The 18,261-nt window shown below is 43.1% G+C and overlaps 1 protein-coding gene across 1 annotated transcript in view; it reads left to right on the top strand.

Annotated features, from left to right (window-relative positions):
* HPSE (heparanase) overlaps window positions 1-18,261 on the top strand; it is a 42,829-nt gene that overhangs the window by 12,925 nt on the left and 11,643 nt on the right. The window contains exons 2-7 of the mRNA XM_058193573.1: window positions 2,436-2,581; window positions 7,795-7,929; window positions 10,414-10,587; window positions 13,169-13,343; window positions 13,958-14,005; window positions 17,526-17,619. Of these exons, the coding sequence (XP_058049556.1) occupies window positions 2,436-2,581; window positions 7,795-7,929; window positions 10,414-10,587; window positions 13,169-13,343; window positions 13,958-14,005; window positions 17,526-17,619 (772 nt within the window). The remainder of the gene's footprint in view (window positions 1-2,435; window positions 2,582-7,794; window positions 7,930-10,413; window positions 10,588-13,168; window positions 13,344-13,957; window positions 14,006-17,525; window positions 17,620-18,261) is intronic.

Raw genomic sequence — 18,261 nt, 5'->3', positions numbered from 1 at the left:
GAAAGGGCACATGCACGAGAACCTTCCCTTTCCCTCCTCCCGCCTCTAACACACACACGCCACCGATCTGCCAAGCCAGAAAAGTTGGAGACCACAAGCAAAGTCAATGGGGAAGTCAGATTCACTTAACAACGGTGTCACTAACTTAACAATCACAGCGGTTCACTTAACAACTCTGGCCTGGAGTAAAATGGAACAAAGCTCAACTACTGTCTTTGTTGTGCCTCGTCCTCCTCAGCTGGGCCCCTCCCGTCTCCTCCCGGACCAGTTATCAGACTCCGAATCTGATAATGAAGATGAACGGCCTGTCATGCCTCCAGCCCCCGGCCCTGGCCCCATGCCCAGACAGGATGTCAGGAATGAACAAACAAACCTCACTCCTACAGCATGTGAGCAGGGAGCCAGCCACGTGCTGGAATTACCGACAGCAAATCCAGCTGAAGAGAATTCACAGTGGGAGGATCCTCGCTTCTGGAGATCTGAGAGGCAACGCCAGCAGAAGGAAGGGAGGGGCAGGCCTGGATAAATGCTGAGTCATGGAGCCACACCCCACAGCCTTTATAAAGGACCTGCTTTTGGCATTCCTTGAGTCAAGCAAAGTCTCATCTAGTTTGCTGAAGTCACAACTTGGATTCCTGCCTGCCCTGAGAAACCTGGAAGGAATTTGGCAAAGCTGCAGCGGCTTCGTTGCCATGTTTGATACGGACTTCCTAGACCCGGTCGTCGGAGGGGGAGGGGGACATGACAGTCTTGCTTAGCTACAGAAATTTTGGACTCTGTTTCGGTCATAAGTGGAGTGCTACCTGTGTTACAGAGCAGGCTGAATTCTTAAATCCTCATTCAGATAAACCTATAAATACAGGAAGCCTCTACTCTAGCTATCCTTCAATTAAAGGCAAGCTTTTCCTCCCACGCTATCATTAGGGTGGCCTGACGCTGCTTCTTAAAAGTAGTGTATATACTTTGCTGCTTCAGGATGACTCTATTATGTCAGCTCTTAAGAATCTGGTCTGCTTCCTTGACTTGGCAGGCAACGCCGTTGTGATCATGTGATTTGCAAATTGGTGGCATCTCAGTTTTAAAAAAAAATCTTGATTGAAGAGTTTGAACTGTTACGTGCCTGAAAGCTTGCACAAGTAGCTGGAAGCTCCCTTAAGTTACTCCAGCTTTTTGCAAGTTGGAGAATAAAATAAAATTTGGGATATGTTTAATTTACAATGAATTCAATTACTTCTGGGAGAGGTTAAGAGTTTAAAAATATATTTAGGTTTCAGGATCCCTGGAACTAGACCAAAAGCATTGCACAGCAGAACAACTAGACACAAGGACAGTTTTCCCCCATGTCATCACTCTGCTAAACAACTAATTCCCACAACGCTGTCAAACTATCTAATAAAGCTGTATTGTATTATTCTTCTCATCTTTCCTATTACCTATCTCCTTATCGTTTTTTGACGATAACTTCGTTGTTTGTATCTTACGATTTATATTGTTTACTTAGTATCCTAGTATGATTTATGTTGATTGCTTATTTGGTATCCTATGACTATCACTAAGTATTATATCTTATGATTTGTGATAAATTTTTACAATGACGTATAATCGTGGTTTACCACTTATTGCTTTGTATGTACACTGAGAGCTTATACATCAGAGACTAATTCCTTGTGTGTCCAATCACACTTGGCCCATAGAGAATTCTGAAGATAACACTGAGGTTTTTAGAAGAAACTCTGATGGAGTTTTTTTTTTTAAATCCCATTCCCATAGCTTTGGATAAACAATTATTTTAATGTTTTATAATTACAGTTAGACTTACTACACTAAATTTGTTCATTGCTGAAGAAAATTCATAAGCATTGCCGTGTTAAAAAAGTTTGCAGACAAAATTTAGGAGTGTGATTTTTCAGTTCCTTTGAGGCGTGTACATATGTTGCCTACATCATCATCATTTAACGACCCCATAATTCCTTGCGGGGTGGAGTCTTGGGCAACTGAATGAAGCTAGAAGAGCGTTTCATGGCTGGATGCCCTTCCTGTCGCCAATGCGAAGTTCTGTTCAGCAGATACATTCTCATTGTGCCCAGAGGGAGAAATATCTGCCTGTACCAAGGATCGAACTCACAGCCTCCTGATTATGAGACAAGCGCTCCACCTCTAGGTCACCACTCCACATATGTTGCCTACCCCTGAACTAAATTAATTACAATGAATTAAAGCCACTGTTTGGGTACGCATGGTAGGATAAACCGTGAATTGCTTATTGTTTCTTGAATAGATCATACCTGACAAGGGTCGCCCGATACACCAATGCATAAAGTGTAATTTATAAGCCAAAACTCTAAGTGCTAACTCAAAACCTATCAAAGGGTGTGCAAGATGTGACGTTCGGCTGGAAAAGCACAGCCTTACATCTTTGGCCTTCATTTCCCCAGCTCTACAAAACTCCGTACATTAGCAAGAGGTTTGTCTCCTGCCTTCCTGAGGTTCGGTGGGACCAAAGGAGACTTCCTGATCTTCGATCCTCAACAGGAGCCAACACCTGAGGAGAAGATTTTTCAGGATTTCCTTAGAAAACAAGGTAGGATGCTATTCGGCTTATTATTGGCAACATATTCTCTAAGTCCATGATGGCAAACCTATGGCATGTGTACCATAGGTGGCACGTGGAGCCATATCGGTGGCCACGCAAGCTCAGCTCTGGCACACATGTGCGCGCCGGCCAGCTTATTTTCGAGCTTTCTGGGCCCAATGGAAGTCAGAAAAACAGGCTGTTTCCGGCCTCCGGAAGGCTTCCGAGGGAGGGGGAGGCTGTATTTCACCCTTCCCAGGCCCCTAGAAAGCCTCTGGAACCTGGGGAGGATGAAAAACGGGCCTAACAAGCCCACATGCCATCGTGTGCCAAAAACGGGGGTAGCGCAGCGGGTTGCGTGCATGCGCGGGGGGTGATGGGGTGCATGGAATTATGGGTGTGGGCATGCGCGTGTGCGACCCCCCCGCACTCCCCCCATTTTTGGCACGCAATGTCAAAAAGGTTAGTCATCACTGCTCTATTTTTTTTTAAAAAAATTATTGTTTTAATGTGATACACAATCTGACAAACACACAACATATAACATATAACATAACATATAAGGTGTTGGTTACTACCTTTAAAGCGCTCCATGGCTTAGGGCCTGGGTACTTATGGGACCGCCTGCTGTTACCACATGCCTCCCACCGACCCGTACGCTCTCACAGAGAGGGACTTCTCAGGGTGCCGTCTGCCAAGCAATGTCGGCTGGCGGCCCCCAGGGGAAGGTCCTTCCCTGTGGGGGCTCCCACCCTCTGGAACGAACTTCCCCCGGGTTTACGCCAAATACCTGACCTTCGGACATTCCGTCGCGAACTGAAGACACATCTTTTTATTCGCGCGGGGCTGGCTTAAATTGATTTTAACAAATTTTTAAATTCTTAGAAATTAATTTTAAATGGGGTTTTTTAGCTTATTATATATTTTACTTCTCAGGCCAATTTTAAAATAAGTTTTTTAACTGCATTTTAAATTTGTATATTGTACCGTCTGTTTTATTCTTGCCTGTACCTGTCCCTGAGTCCTTCGGGAGAAGGGCGGTATAGAAATCAAATAAATAAATAAATAAATAAATAAACATATAAATATTTCCTATTTCTAAACAGCCTTTCTTAGTGGTCTTCTTTCGCTTTTATATCTTTTATACCTTATACCTAGCCATCACTGCTCTAAGTATTGTGTCATGTTATCCAAACCTACACCAACCCTGAAGACCAAAAACAATTTTAACAATGGGCGGTTAAATCACATACTGGCAGCCCAGTGTCATCCCTGGGCCCTATGAAACTTTAGCCTGTCATAGTTGTCTCAAAGGTGCTTTTTCAAAAGACAACTTGACTTTCCTGGTTTTTTTTTTCCCTTGAAGACCTTTTGCTTCTCCTCCAAGAAGCTTCTTCGGTTCTGACTGAATGGTGGGGGATTCAAGTGACTCAGACAGTTACAGAAAACCCCCAAGTGGCCTCAAGGACTCTAAGAGACCCGACAACCAACCTTTCAGAGTTCTGAGGACAAGATGACCGTAAAGAATATAAATCCTTCCATTCCCCACCATTCAGTCTGAACTGAAGAAGCTTCTTGGATGAGAAGTGAAACCTCTTCAAGGAAAAAAAACCGAAGAAAGTCCAGTTTCCTTTCAAAAAGCATCATTGGATTCAGCTTGTGTTCTCTATGGCCTACAGAGCTCCAGAAAAACAACTGTGGTCTATTATTGTTCTTGTTAAGAATTTGTTCAGTTTCGATTAAGTTTACTGGGAGGAAGGAAATTCCTTATTAAAAGTGCCTCTAAGGATAACACAACAACAGGGGACAAAAGTCTCATTTGTCACTTGTCCCTGTGGCCTCTCCTGCTCGTAAAGATAGGGCAATAGAGCTTCTTAGTTGATAGCTAGTTAGCTTTCTCTCAGGATCTTTCTCTTTTGAAATTTGTATGCCACGGATGCTGCGTGTTAACAATCGTTTTCGGTTCTCTGTTGTGAGCTGTAACCATAGGATAGAGCCAGCTCAGCAGTTTTTACAGGTTGTTCGTTTAAAAATAGTTGTGTTTGCATTGCTAGAAGAATAGGAGGAACCTAGTTCCTGAATTGGGAGAGAAAACATTTAATTTTTGCAAAGTGGCTTTTTTTTGCACACACCCCACAGTACAAAGCACTAAGTACTTCAGGCAAAGTGAAAAGTATTTATTGAGGGGCACAAGGGTACCGACGCAAATGATACATACATACAAGCTTATGCACCGGAGACAAATTTCTTCTGTGTCCAATAATACGTGGCCAATAAAGCTGTTCTGTTCTGTCCTGGCCTGTCCTGGCCTGGCCTGGCCTGTCCTGGCCTGGCCTGTCCTGGCCTGGCCTGGCCTGGCCTGGCCTATCCTATCCTATCCTATCCTATCCTATCCTATCCTATCCTATCCTATCCTATCCTATCCTATCCTATCCTATCCTATTGTTGTGACCCAGGCTCAAGTAGGTAGTACTTAGTCCGTGGAAAAACAAACTTTATTTGAACAGCTGGGAATTACTTCATTCCCAGTGTCGTTCAACTCAAAGTAAAACAAATGCCTCCCAAACACAAATTCTTCAGTTATCTCACAAACCTTAGTCCAATTAGGCAAACTGCCAAAGGCCCTTCCTGGCAAACGTCCAGAAGCTGCAAAAACAAAGACATACACCGGCAAGCTGAAACACCGTTGCTGATCTGTTTTAAGCCTTATGGGAGGGACCAATCATCTCTTGGCCCTACTCCCGAGTTGTCCTCTCTGCTTGAGCTGCTCTTGCCTTCTAGCAGCTCTTCTCATGCGTGCATTAGGAACAGGCTCCTCCTGTTCCTCTGCCTCACTACTATCAGTCTCTGGAGGCTCTGGAGTCCACACCTCACTTTCCGATGGCCCTGGCCCCACCTCAGCCTCATCGCTGTCCGACTGCATTGCCAGGTCCGTAGGCTGCTGACAGAGCCCAACAGTCCTGTCCTATCCTATCCTATCCTATCCTATCCTATATTAATCCTATCCTATCCTATCCTATCCTATTGCACTCCACTCCACTCTACATGTAATGCATCGGGAAGCAACAATAAAAGTCATTGATTAGACATGTGAAAAGAGAGACACTCTTAACATACAATTAGCCCTTGACTTAGGACTGGTCTCTTAATGACAGTTCAAAGTTATGACGGTCCTCCCCAGAGCTACTTATGACCCAGATTTGAAGTTCAGATGCCTGGCCCCCTGGTCATCCGATCACATTTTGGGTGCTCAGCACCCCGTCCCCATTTACTGCCATTTGTATTGTCTCATCATCACATGATCAGAATTTACCACCGTTTTTGCTGGAAACCAGTGTTTAATTCTAGCTCCAGCGATGCCCCATAGCGAACAATGGATTCAGTGAATGACCACAGCTTTTACTTATCAGCTGTCATAAAAAAGGCCATAAAATTGGCAGTTGTCGTATGGTGACTTGCTTAACGATACGACTTACAACCAGAATTCCAAGCTCAATTATAATTGTAAGACAAAAGGCTGCCTCAATATTGCATCTTCCCAGGCTGATTATACTCTTATCGTACAACTATGATGTATATCTTGTGAATAAAATATATCAAAAAAAGATGATTTCAGTTATGATTTCAGAATGCAGAGCAGTATGTTAATGGGCTCTGGAAGAATGGAAGCACAGGTAGAAGATAGGGCTGCCAGATCTGGCTTGCAAAAATCTGAATTGAATAGAATAGAATAGAATAGAATAGAATTTTATTGGCCAAGTGTGATTGGACACACAAGGAATTTGTCTTGGTGCATATGCTCTCAGTGTACATAAAAGAAAAGATACGTTCATCAAGGTACAACATTTACAACACAATTGATGGTCAATATATCAATATAAATCATAAGGATTGCCAGCAACAAGTTATAGTCATACAGTCATAAGTGGAAAGAGATTGGTGATGGGAACTATGAAACGATTAATAGTAGTGCAGATTCAGTAAATAGTCTGACAGTGTTGAGGGAATTATTTGTTTAGCAGAGTGATGGCCTTCGGGAAAAAACTGTTCTTGTGTCTAGTTGTTCTGGTGTGCAGTGCTCTATAGCGTCGTTTTGAGGGTAGGAGTTGAAACAGTTTATGTCCAGGATGCGAGGGATCTGCAAATATTTTCACGGCTCTCTTCTTGATTCGTGCAGTATACAGGTCCTCAATGGAAGGCAAGTTGGTAGCAATTATTATTTGTAGCAGAGAGTTAGAAAAAAAAACCTTTGTTGTCATCTGATAGTTTACAAGAAACATACACAACTCATAGATTGAGCGATAAGTGTGTTTGATAAACAATTTTATTTCACTGGGATCTACTAAATCAGGGGGAAGTAGCTATTCTTTTTAAAGGTGGAATAAATTTCAAAGTTCAGGAGATTTTAAAAAGTAAGGAAGATGCATATATCGTTATAGAAGGGGAAATTTATAATAAAACTTTACCTATAGTATCTATCCCTGTTTTAATTAGGGTCAGACCAATTACCTACAAAAAATTATGAACAAAAAAAGGCATTACATATAATTTTATAATAGGAGGGGGCTTCAGTATCTGAGGCATTAAAAACTCAGATTGGAAGGCACAAGAGATTTCCAAACTTAATGCGTAGCCTTGGATCCTTTTCTTTTTGGCCTTGGTTTTTTTTTTAAATTTTGCAACACTCAAGGACTCCTGATATATTGTAGGTACCGGTAGTCACTTATGACTAGTCACTTAAGTGGCTGTTCAAAATTACAACGGACCCTCCAAAGGTACTTATGACCCAGTCAGATCCCTCATTGGTCACGTGATCACATTTTGGGCACTTAGCAACCAGCTTATATTTATGGTCACGTGACCATATTTTACTTTTGAAGGGGGGGCTAGAAACCAGTGTTTATTTCCAGTTTCCATCATCTTAAGAGAGATGGCCCTATCTTAAATCTTTACCACTTTCTTCTTAACAATCCACTAATGCTTGAAGAAGGAAGCTATGGTCTTTCCAAGTATGATGGAACTCATACCCTTATCAGCCTCAGAGACCTAATATCGAGGAATGCTGGGAGATGTAGCTCATTATTTCTGGAAAACTACAGGTGCCCATTTCTCCTTAAATGAGAGTCACTTGCCCAACTGATGAAGTTCTCTCCATGTCCCTTAAACCAGCATCATTCAACACTCAATGATGAGATCTTCCTGTTTTCTGTCTCATCCTCTAGCAACGGTGGACATCTGTGCGTTCAAAACTGCCCCTTTGGACTTCATAGCGCAACTTCAATCTCAATGGCTTTTCGAGCAGAAACTCATCTTCCGGGAACAAGTAAAGAACAGGTATAAAAACATCACATTTACAGGTAAGGCCCGTGTGATCATGAATACTATTAAGAAAACCTATTAGTGGAGATTTAAGACCTCTGCTCATTACTAGATATTGGGCTGCCACAAAGATGAGGGAGTCAAGCTATTCTCCAAAGCACCTGAATGTAGAACAAGAAGCAATGGATGGAAACCTGTCAAGGAACCTGGAACTAAGGAGGAATTTCCTGACAGTTAGAACAATTCATCAGTGGAATGGCTTGCCTTCAGAAGTTGTGAATGCTCCAACACTGGAAGTTTTTAAGAAGATATTGGACAACCATTTGTCTGAAATGGTATCAGGTCTCCTGCTTGAGCAGAGAATTAGACTAGAAGACCTCCAAGGTTCTTTTCCAATTCTATTATTCTGTTATTCGGATTTGGCAAATGGAAGGAACCAAAGACCATACTAGAGATCCTACAGAGCCCCATATATAATAGAGTTGAAAGGGACCTTGTAGGTCATGCAGTCCAACCCCCTGCCCAAGCAGGAGATCCTACACCATTTCTGACCGATTGTAATATTTAGGGCACCTTAATAATTAACAAGGAATGTGGTGGCTCAGTGGCTAAGATGCTGAGCTTGTTGATTGAAAAGTCGGCAATTCAGCGGTTCAAATCCCTAGTGCCGTGTAACGGGGTGAGCTCCCGTTACTTGTCCCAACTTCTGCCAACCTAGCACTTTCAAAAGCACGTAAAAATGCATGTAGAAAAAATAGGGACCACCTTTGGTGGGAAGGTAACAGCGTTCCGTGCGCCTTTGGCGTTGAGTCATGCCGGCCACATGACCATGGAGAATAGCTCAATAAAATGACGTTCCCCAGGAAGACTGGAGAGAGCAAGATCGTTAAGAGTAAAGAAAGAGCCCTTGAGGGAAGGCTCAGACAAAAGGGGTATGTAATCCAGCATCTTGTGACATATCCTGGCCAGCATAGCTCTCTTTTAGTGTTTCTCAGTTAGTACTTAACAATATTGAGATTCACAAGATAGTAAATAGCCATCAGTTTTTCCAGCTGCATCCAGATAATCCTCAACTTAAAACAGTTCATTTAGCGACCAGAATTATAACAGCCCTGAAAAAAGGGACTTATGACTGTTTTTCACAATTATGACCTTTGCAGCATAGCCATGCTCATGTGATTAAAATTCAGATGCTTGTCAACTGACTCGCATTTATGATGGTTGCAACGTCCAGGGGTCACGTGATTCCCTTTTGCGACCTTCTGACAAGCAAAGTCAATGGGGAAGCCAGATTCACTTAACAACCAGGCTACTAACGTATCATCTGCAGTGATTCACTTAACAACAGTGGCAAGAAATGTCGTAAAATGGGGGGCAAAACTCACTCAACAAACGTCTCTCTTAGCATCAGAAATTTTGGGCTCAGTTGTGGTTGTGAGTTGAGGACTACCTATATTGGCTGGTCTTCCATGAATTTGGGTAGTCCCTTTTTAAAACCATCTGAATTGGGAGTGGGGTGTGGTAGCTCAGTGGTTAAAGATGCTAAACTTTTCAGCTGGAAAGCCGACAGCCCAGGTTCGAAACCTGAGCACTGCACAATGGGGTGAGCTCCTATTATTTGCCCCAGCTCCTGTCCACCTAACAGTTCGAAAGCATGCAAATGTGAGTAGATAAATAGGTACCACTTCGGTGGGAAAGTAACAGCGTTCAGTGAGCCTTTGATGTATAGTCACAATGTCTTCATACAACGCTAGCTCCCTTGGTTAGGAAATGGAGATGTGCACTGCCCCCTAGGGTGGAACACGACTGGATTGGGAAAACATTTATCTTTACCACATCTGAGGACTGTGAATGTGCCAGCGTAATAATATGTATGCTGTTTTGATCCTGGAGGAGTCTTCCTGGGTCTTTAAACTGAATTTAAATTTGCAATAAAATGCTCCTTGACATAAATGGTATTTGGAAATATTTCAGGATTAAAAAAAACCAAACAGCATGTGTGTGTTTTTTAAAATCACAGATGTCATCATTGTTGTGTTGAAATCCTTGTTAAAGGGGAGCAATTGATCAAAGGGTGGATATTTCACCATGCAACAGAGGTGGTATTCAGCTGGTTCTGACCGGTTTGCCCGAACCGGTGGTAGAAATTGGGGGTGGTCCCCCGGCCACCTGCCCTGGCTCTATGCCATTCTATTTTGGCACGTTTTTGAGGCAGGGCGCATGCGCGGAAGGCTGGGCACATGCGTGGACAAGCACACGCTCACATTTGCAAACCGGTAGGGAAAGTAAGTGAATACCACCCCTGCCATGCAGGCAAAATATAGCATCACTTTCAAAGTTAAAAATGAGACGTGGGCAGTTGTAGTGGAAAACTGCCACTTACCCAGACGAAAGAGTGTAAAAATGAGAGGGGGGCAGGAATAAAAATGATTATCACATAGATTTGATTTGAATTGAATTGGTTTAGATCTTCTGCGCACGTATATCTTGAAATAATACAGCTTTATTTTCACTCTCAACAGGAAGTACACTGGATATTCTGTACAACTTTGCAAATTGCAGTAATTTGCACCTGATCTTTGGCCTCAATGCCTTACTGAGGAAAGACAGTACCCAGTGGGACAGTTCAAACGCTCAGCAGATTTTGAATTATACGAATTCCCAGAATTACATCTTGTCTTGGGAACTCGGAAATGGTACGTGCATAGGTTAGGGATTTCATGAGCAAATGTATTCAGGTAGTCCTCGACTTACAACCATTCGTTTTGTGACCGTTGGAACTTACACTGGTACTGAAAAAAATGACTCATCACCAGTTTTCATTCTTACAACCGTTGCAGGAAACCCCATGATTAAAATTAGGAACTTTGGCAACTGGCATGTATTAATAATAGTTTCACTGTCCCTGGGACTATGTCATCACCATTTGTAATCTTCCCATCTGACTTCCAACAAGCAAAGTCAATGCGGAAAGCCAGATACGCATAACAACCAATGGTTCACTTAACAAAAGTGGTTCGCTTAACAGCTGTGGCAAAAAAAAAGTGAAATGAAATGCAATTCATTTCCATTAGCAATGGAAATTTTGGGCTCAGTTGTGGTCGTGAGTTGAGGACTACCTATATTGGCTGGTCTTCCATGAATTTGGATAGTCCCTTTTTAAAACCATCTGAATTGGGAGTAGGGTGTGGTAGCTCAGTGGTTAAACTTTTCAGCTGGAAAGCCGACAGCCCAGGTTCGAAACCTGAGCACTGCACAATGGGGTGAGCTTCTATTATTTGCCCCAATTCCTGTCCACCTTCAGTTCGAAAGCATGCAAATGTGAGTAGATAAATAGGTACCACTTTGGTGGGAAAGTAACAGCGTTCAGTGAGCCTTTGATGTATAGTCACAATGTCTTCATACAATGCTAGCTCCCTTGGTTAGGAAACAGAGATGTGCACTGCCCCCTAGGGTGGAACACAACTGGATTGGGAAAACATTTATCTTTACCACATCTGAGGACTGTGAATGTGCCAGCGTAATAATATGTATGCTGTTTTGATCCTGGAGGAGTCTTCCTGGGTCTTTAAACTGAATTTAAATTTGCAATAAAATGCTCCTTGACATAAATGGTATTTGGAAATATTTCAGGATTAAAAAAAAACAAACAGCATGTGTGTGTTTTTTAAAATCACAGATGTCATCATTGTTGTGTTGAAATCCTTGTTAAAGGGGAGCAATTGATCAAAGGGTGGATATTTCACCATGCAACAGAGGTAGTATTCAGCCGGTTCTGACTGGTTTGCCCGAACCGGTGGTAGAAATTGTGGGTGGTCCCCCGGCCATCTGCCCTGGCTCTATGCCATTCTATTTTGGTACGTTTTTGAGGCAGGGCGCATGCGCGGAAGGCTGGGCACATGCGTGGACAAGCACACGCTCACATTTGCAAACCGGTAGGGAAAGTAAGTGAATACCACCCCTGCCATGCAGGCAAAATATAGCATCACTTTCAAAGTTAAAAATGAGAGGTGGGCAGTTGTAGTGGAAAACTGCCACTCATCCAGACAAAAGAGTGTAAAAATGAGAGGGGGGCAGGAATAAAAATGATTATCACGTAGATTTGAATTGAATTGAATTGGTTTAGATCTTCTGCGCACGTATATCTTGAAATAATACGGCTTTATTTTCACTCTCTCAACAGGAAGTACACTGGATATTCTGTACAACTTTGCAAATTGCAGTAATTTGCACCTGATCTTTGGCCTCAATGCCTTACTGAGGAAAGACAGTACCCAGTGGGACAGTTCAAACGCTCAGCAGATTTTGAATTATACGAATTCCCAGAATTACATCTTGTCTTGGGAACTCGGAAATGGTACGTGCATAGGTTAGGGATTTCATGAGCAAATGTATTCAGGTAGTCCTCGACTTACAACCATTTGTTTAGCGACCGTTGGAACTTACACTGGTACTGAAAAAAATGACTCATCACCAGTTTTCATTCTTACAACCGTTGCAGGAAACCCCATGATTAAAATTAGGAACTTTGGCAACTGGCATGTATTAATAATAGTTTCACTGTCCCTGGGACTATGTCATCACCATTTGTAATCTTCCCATCTGACTTCCAACAAGCAAAGTCAATGCGGAAAGCCAGATACGCATAACAACCAATGGTTCACTTAACAACAGTGGTTCGCTTAACAGCTGTGGCAAAAAAAAAAGTGAAATGAAATGCAATTCATTTCCATTAGCAATGGAAATTTTGGGCTCTATTGCAGTCGTAAGTCGAGGACTACTGTACTTGGTTTTGGGGAAGGGCAATAAACATCTTCATTGCCCTTCCCCAAAACCAAGTACAGTCTTTGGATCTTACATCTTAAGGGCTTAAGGGTGGCTTAGTGGGTAAGAGACGCTGAGCTTGTCGATTGAAAGGTCGGCAGTTCAGCGGTTCGAATCCCTAGTGCCGCGTAATGGGGTGAGCTCCCGTTCCTTTTCCCAGCTTCTACCAACCTAGCAGTTCGAAAGCACATAAAAAATGCAAGTAGAAAAATAGGGACCACCTTTGGTGGGAAGGTAACACCTTAGGTGCGCCTTAGGTGTTTAGTCATGCCGAGCGAGTCCTTTGATATTTCCAGGCCAGCCATGCAGACCAGATTTAAGCATCCCACGGCCGGATGTTGTTCACAGGCCTTGAGTTTGGCACCCTTGATTTAGAGAATTACTGTAAAAGTGCTAGAGTTAGGATAGACATACTTAATGGTGGGCAAATGCCTTTATTTATATTTTCTGCAGAACCTAACAGCTTTTTGCACAAGTCTGGAATAGAAGTCAACGGCCACCAACTCGGTCAAGATTTTATACAACTCCGTCAGCTTCTGAACAATTACATCCACTACAAAAATGCCAAAATCTACGGCCCCGACCTAGGAAGGTCAAGTCGGAAGCACAGTAAAATTTTACTTAAAAGGTAAAATGAAAATATGTGGTGCTGTTGATGTGCTAAACAGCCAAAGCAGATGCAATATTTAACCATGATTTGCTTAAGCTATTCTTTGCTGCTTTCATTAGGGTTTAGTTTCAAACTAAACCTTTTTTTTTTCTGGGAAGGGAATAATGAAGACATGAGAACCACTTAGCGGGAGTGGAGTTGGACTAATTGCTTACTTTTACAGTATAACTTAGTTGTTTTTAACAACCATTCACTGTTGTTATTTTGATGTGATATTTAATGTTAATGAAGGCAAGAGATGGAGGGAATGTAATTTGTGCTCAAATTTAGGACTCGTAGGACTTGTGGATCAGATATTAACAAGCTTTGAAAAAAGGAGTAACAATGCAGGTTGTAATGTTGACTTGGTGGCCACAACTTTGGAGCTTCCTTGGCAAGTGTGTTGCTGCTGAATTTCTTTTTCAATGACATTCCTGATCTCTCAAACTAAGCAGGGCCATCTACGATTAATACCTGAATTTTGCAATGGGTGGATCAGGTGTGCTGGCTAGGGAGTCCATGACTGCTAACAGCTGTTCAAGGATTAGATATTGTAAAAGGAAATGGCTATTGAAATTGCTCTTGTTTTGCAGTTTTCTGAAGTCAGGAGGCAAAGTACTTGATTCTGTCACGTGGCATCAGTAAGTAAGTTCATATTTAGCAATTCAAGCATGATGACCAGTTGGATGAATGGGGGGGAGGGGGGAGGGTGACACTGTCAGGGTTTGTTTTTGGGTTTTTTTGGAAGGGAAATAGCATTGAGACGACAGATTGGATTTAGCATTTAGCAATAGCATTTAGCTTTATATATCACCCCATCAGTGGTGGGTTTCAAAATTTTTTACTACTGGTTCTATGGGCGTGGCTTGGTGGGCATGGTGTGGCTTGGTGGGCGTGGCAGGGGAAGGATACTCTAAAATCTCCATTCCCACCCCACTCCAGGGGAAGGTTACTGCAAAAGCCCCATTTCTTCCCGATCAGCTGGGACTTGGGAGGCAGAGAATAGATGGAGGCGGGGCCAGTCAGAATTTTTATTACCAGTTCTCCGAACTACTCAAAATTTCCACTACCGGTTCTCCAGAACTGGTCAGAACCTGCTGAAACCCACTTCTGCACCCCATAGCACTATACAGCACTCTCCGGATGGTTTACAACAGGGGTGTCAAACTCAAGGCCCGTGGGCCGGACCTGGCCAATGGAGTGCTTAGATCTGGCCTGCGGGGCCGCCCTGGAAATAGTGAAGGCCCAGCCCGTGGTGCTTCTGCCAATGAAAATGGAGTTCGGGAGGGCTGTGCGTGGCCCTCCCAAGCTCCATTTTTGCTGGCAGAGGGCTGCAGAAGGTTCCCCTCAGCCCCCCCCAGGTGCCCCTGATACAAGTAATGTCGAGCAGGCCACGCTCAACCTGGCCATGCCCCCCCACCCAGCCCCTTGAGGTCAAACACAACCCTGATGCGGCTCTCAATGAAATCGAGTTTGACGCCCCTGGTTTATAATGTGTACAGTCGTACACATTGTACATTGTACACATTGCATTGTACAATGTGTACAATAATATGCATTATTTGCATTTTGCCCCCAACAATTTTGCTTCTCATTTTACTGACCTTGGAAGGATGGAATCCTTGAGTCTTGTCAAGGTCAAACTCCAGGCTGTGGGCAGAGTTTGCCTGCAATACTGCACTTCAACCACTGCACCACCAGGGCTCCCGATACAGGGCACTGTAATTTAGATTTTGATTTGCAGTGTTTACATTTAGATTTGCAGCGTTTCCCAACCTGGGCAGTTTTGAGATGTGTGTACTTCAACTCTCGGAATTCCCCAGCCAACGTGGCTGACTGGGCAATTCTGGGATTTGAAATGCACACTTATTAAAGTGATTCGGATTGAGAAAACCTAGGTCAGAACATACCAGGCGTGAAATCCAGCAGGTTCTGACAGGTTCTGGAGAACTGGTAGTGGAAATTTTGAGCAGTTCGGAGAACCGGCAAATACCACTTCTAGAGTGGGGTGGGAATGGAGATTTTCAATATCCTTCCCTCAGGAGTGGAGTGGGAATGGGGATTCTGCAGTATCCTTCCCCTGGAGTGGGGTGGGAATGGAGATTTTCAATATCCTTCCCTCAGGAGTGGAGTGGGAATGGGGATTCTGCAGTATCCTTCCCCTGGAGTGGGGTGGGAATGGAGATCTTGCAGTATCCTTCCCCTGACACACCCACCAAGCCACGCCTACCAAGCCACACCCACAGAACCGGTAGTAAAAAAATTTGGATTTCACCCCTGGAACACACACTATGTATGTCATGAATGAGGAAACTGTAATACTATTGGGAACAGGTGACAACCTGCAGCTGCCTCACTTCCATTCATACATTCAAAAAAATACTACGTATGTTTCCATGCCTTTGTCGAACTAAGGGCCCATTACTTCCGTGACACCATTCAAAGAAATGATCCAGCACGATTTCTTGTTTCCTTCATCTGTTTCTTTTATTATTATTAATTTAAAAAAAACCTACATGAGCCAAAACAGGCATATAAACTCAAAAGACAGCTACATATTCATCTATCCATGCAAGCAGCTTGAATAACATTAATTCAGTCCAAATCTCATCTTTAGAACTTTGTATGCTGGCTGGGGACATCTGGAAATTGAAGTCCACGTATCTTAAAGTTGCTAAAGTTGAGAGACACGGCTCTCAAAAAACCAATTCAAACCTGACCAGACTCAGATTACCTCTCCATTATTTATAAAATGCTTGCTTAGATCTATATCCCGCCTCTTCTCCGGGAGCTTAAGGCAGTGATGGGATTCAAATAATTTAACAACCAGTTCTCTACTCTAATGACCAGCTGGGTAGGCGTGGCTCGATGGTCATGTGATTGTGTGGGCGTGGTCAACTCAACAGCATTCACATCAATGGGTGATTCTCCTTAGCTGTTACAATGTAATAAGGGTTAACCAGAGAGGCAGTTTCTGTAAGCAGGGCAATAAAGATTAGTCTAGAAACACCACCAGAATGTTACCTTCCTGCCTTCCTTAAAGGATTAGCCTTGTAAAGTGGAAAAAAAACAAAATAAGATATCTTCCAATAACCAGTTCTCTGAACTGCTTAGAAAGTTAACAACCAGTTCTCCTGAATAGCCGCGAACTGGCTGAATCCCAACACTGGCTTAAGGTGATGTGCTTTAATATTCTCTCCTCCAGTTTTTTTTCACAATAATCTGAAGTAGTTTGAGAGATTCTGGCTCAAATCACCCAGTGAACTTTCATAGATGAGAATAGAGTTGACTTTGGTCTTGCTGTATCATCTCAGCCACCACAGAACACCGTCTCTTGAACTGGCATATCTTCATGGTGGCACAGTGGTTAGAATGCAGTATTATGGGCAAACTCCTGTAGTTTGATCCTGACAGGGCTCAAGATCGGTTCAGCAGGGGTGAAATGCTACCGGTTCGCACCGGTTCAGGCAAACCGGTAATGAAAAAAAACTACCGGTTCGGGTGAACCAGTAGTAAAAAAAAAAGCTACCGGTTCATCTGAACCAGCATTTCCAATAATCAGATGTGTCGCGTGATTTATATTCACTAGAAAGCAGGAAACCACGCAGCACAGCTGTTCCCCCCGTCGCTGTTCTACTTACGTTGTTAAGCCTTCTTTTTCCCCGTGAAGCACGCGTTTGACACACATTGTGGATGCGCGTGTGCACAGCATGCATTTTGTACGTAATGCGCATGTGTGAGTGCACTGCGCATTTGGCGTGCATCGCACATGCGCGGGCAGCGAACTGGTGGCAATCTGCAGAGGATTTCATGACTCTGGTTCAGCCTTCCGTCCTCTTAAAATGAGGACCCAGATTGTTGGGGGCAATACGTTGTCATTATAAACTGCTCAGAGAGTTCTGTAAAGCACTTTGGGGAGGTATATCAGTCTAAGTGCTATCGCTATCACTATGCTGGCTAAGGTTTATGAAAATTGTACTCCAAAACGTCTTGAAGAACAGAAGATTTGGGAAAATGACTTTGAGATTGTTGCATTTTGTCGCCTTTCTCAAAACGGTAGCGTACACTAGATGTATGTCTATATCTCCTGGAGATAGTATACTTGAATATAAATTAAGACCTGTGGACATTATTCCTCAGCGCTGTCTTGATTTGTTGCAGTTACTATATTAATGGACGAATTGCCACGAGAGAGGATTTCCTGAATCCAGATATACTGGATAGCTTCAAGACTAATGCAGAGGAAGTGCTTCAGGTAAGCAGCATCTAAATAACGTGGCAAACAAATCGCAAGGTGATGTGTAGAATAGATCCCAATCAGAGAAGCATTTTAGGAGGAAATAGATAAATTAATTATCTATAAATAATAAATGATCCTAATGCCCTCTGGATATATAGCTAGTCCTTGACTTAAAACTATTTGTTTAGGGACCATTCAAAGTTACAATGGCACTGAAAAAAAGTGACTCATAGCCCTTTTACACACTTACAATCGTTACATGAGCCGTGGTGGCGCAGTGGTTAGAGTGCAGTACTGCAGGCTACTTCTGCTGACTGCCGGCTGCCTGCAATTTGGCAGTTCGAATCTCACCAGGCTCAAGGTTGACTCAGCCTTCCATCCTTCCGAGATGGGTAAAATGAGCCAAATTGTTGGGGGAAATAGGCAGATTCTGTCTGCTTAGAGAGGGCTGGAAAGCACTGGAAAGCTGTATGTAAGTCTAAGTCCTACTGCTATTGCTACAGCGTTCTTATGGTCACGTGATCAAAATTCAGTCCCTTGGGAACCTGACTCATATTTATGACATTTGCAGAATTCTGGGGTCACGTGATCTCTTTTGTGACCTGATAAGCAAAGTCCGCGGGGAAGCGTAATAACCAGCTTAACACCTGCAGGGAT

This window comes from Ahaetulla prasina, chromosome 8 (genome assembly GCF_028640845.1).
Source record: "Ahaetulla prasina isolate Xishuangbanna chromosome 8, ASM2864084v1, whole genome shotgun sequence".
In the NCBI taxonomy this organism is placed as follows: domain Eukaryota; kingdom Metazoa; phylum Chordata; class Lepidosauria; order Squamata; family Colubridae; genus Ahaetulla; species Ahaetulla prasina.
This window is presented reverse-complemented; position numbering and strand designations above follow the sequence as displayed.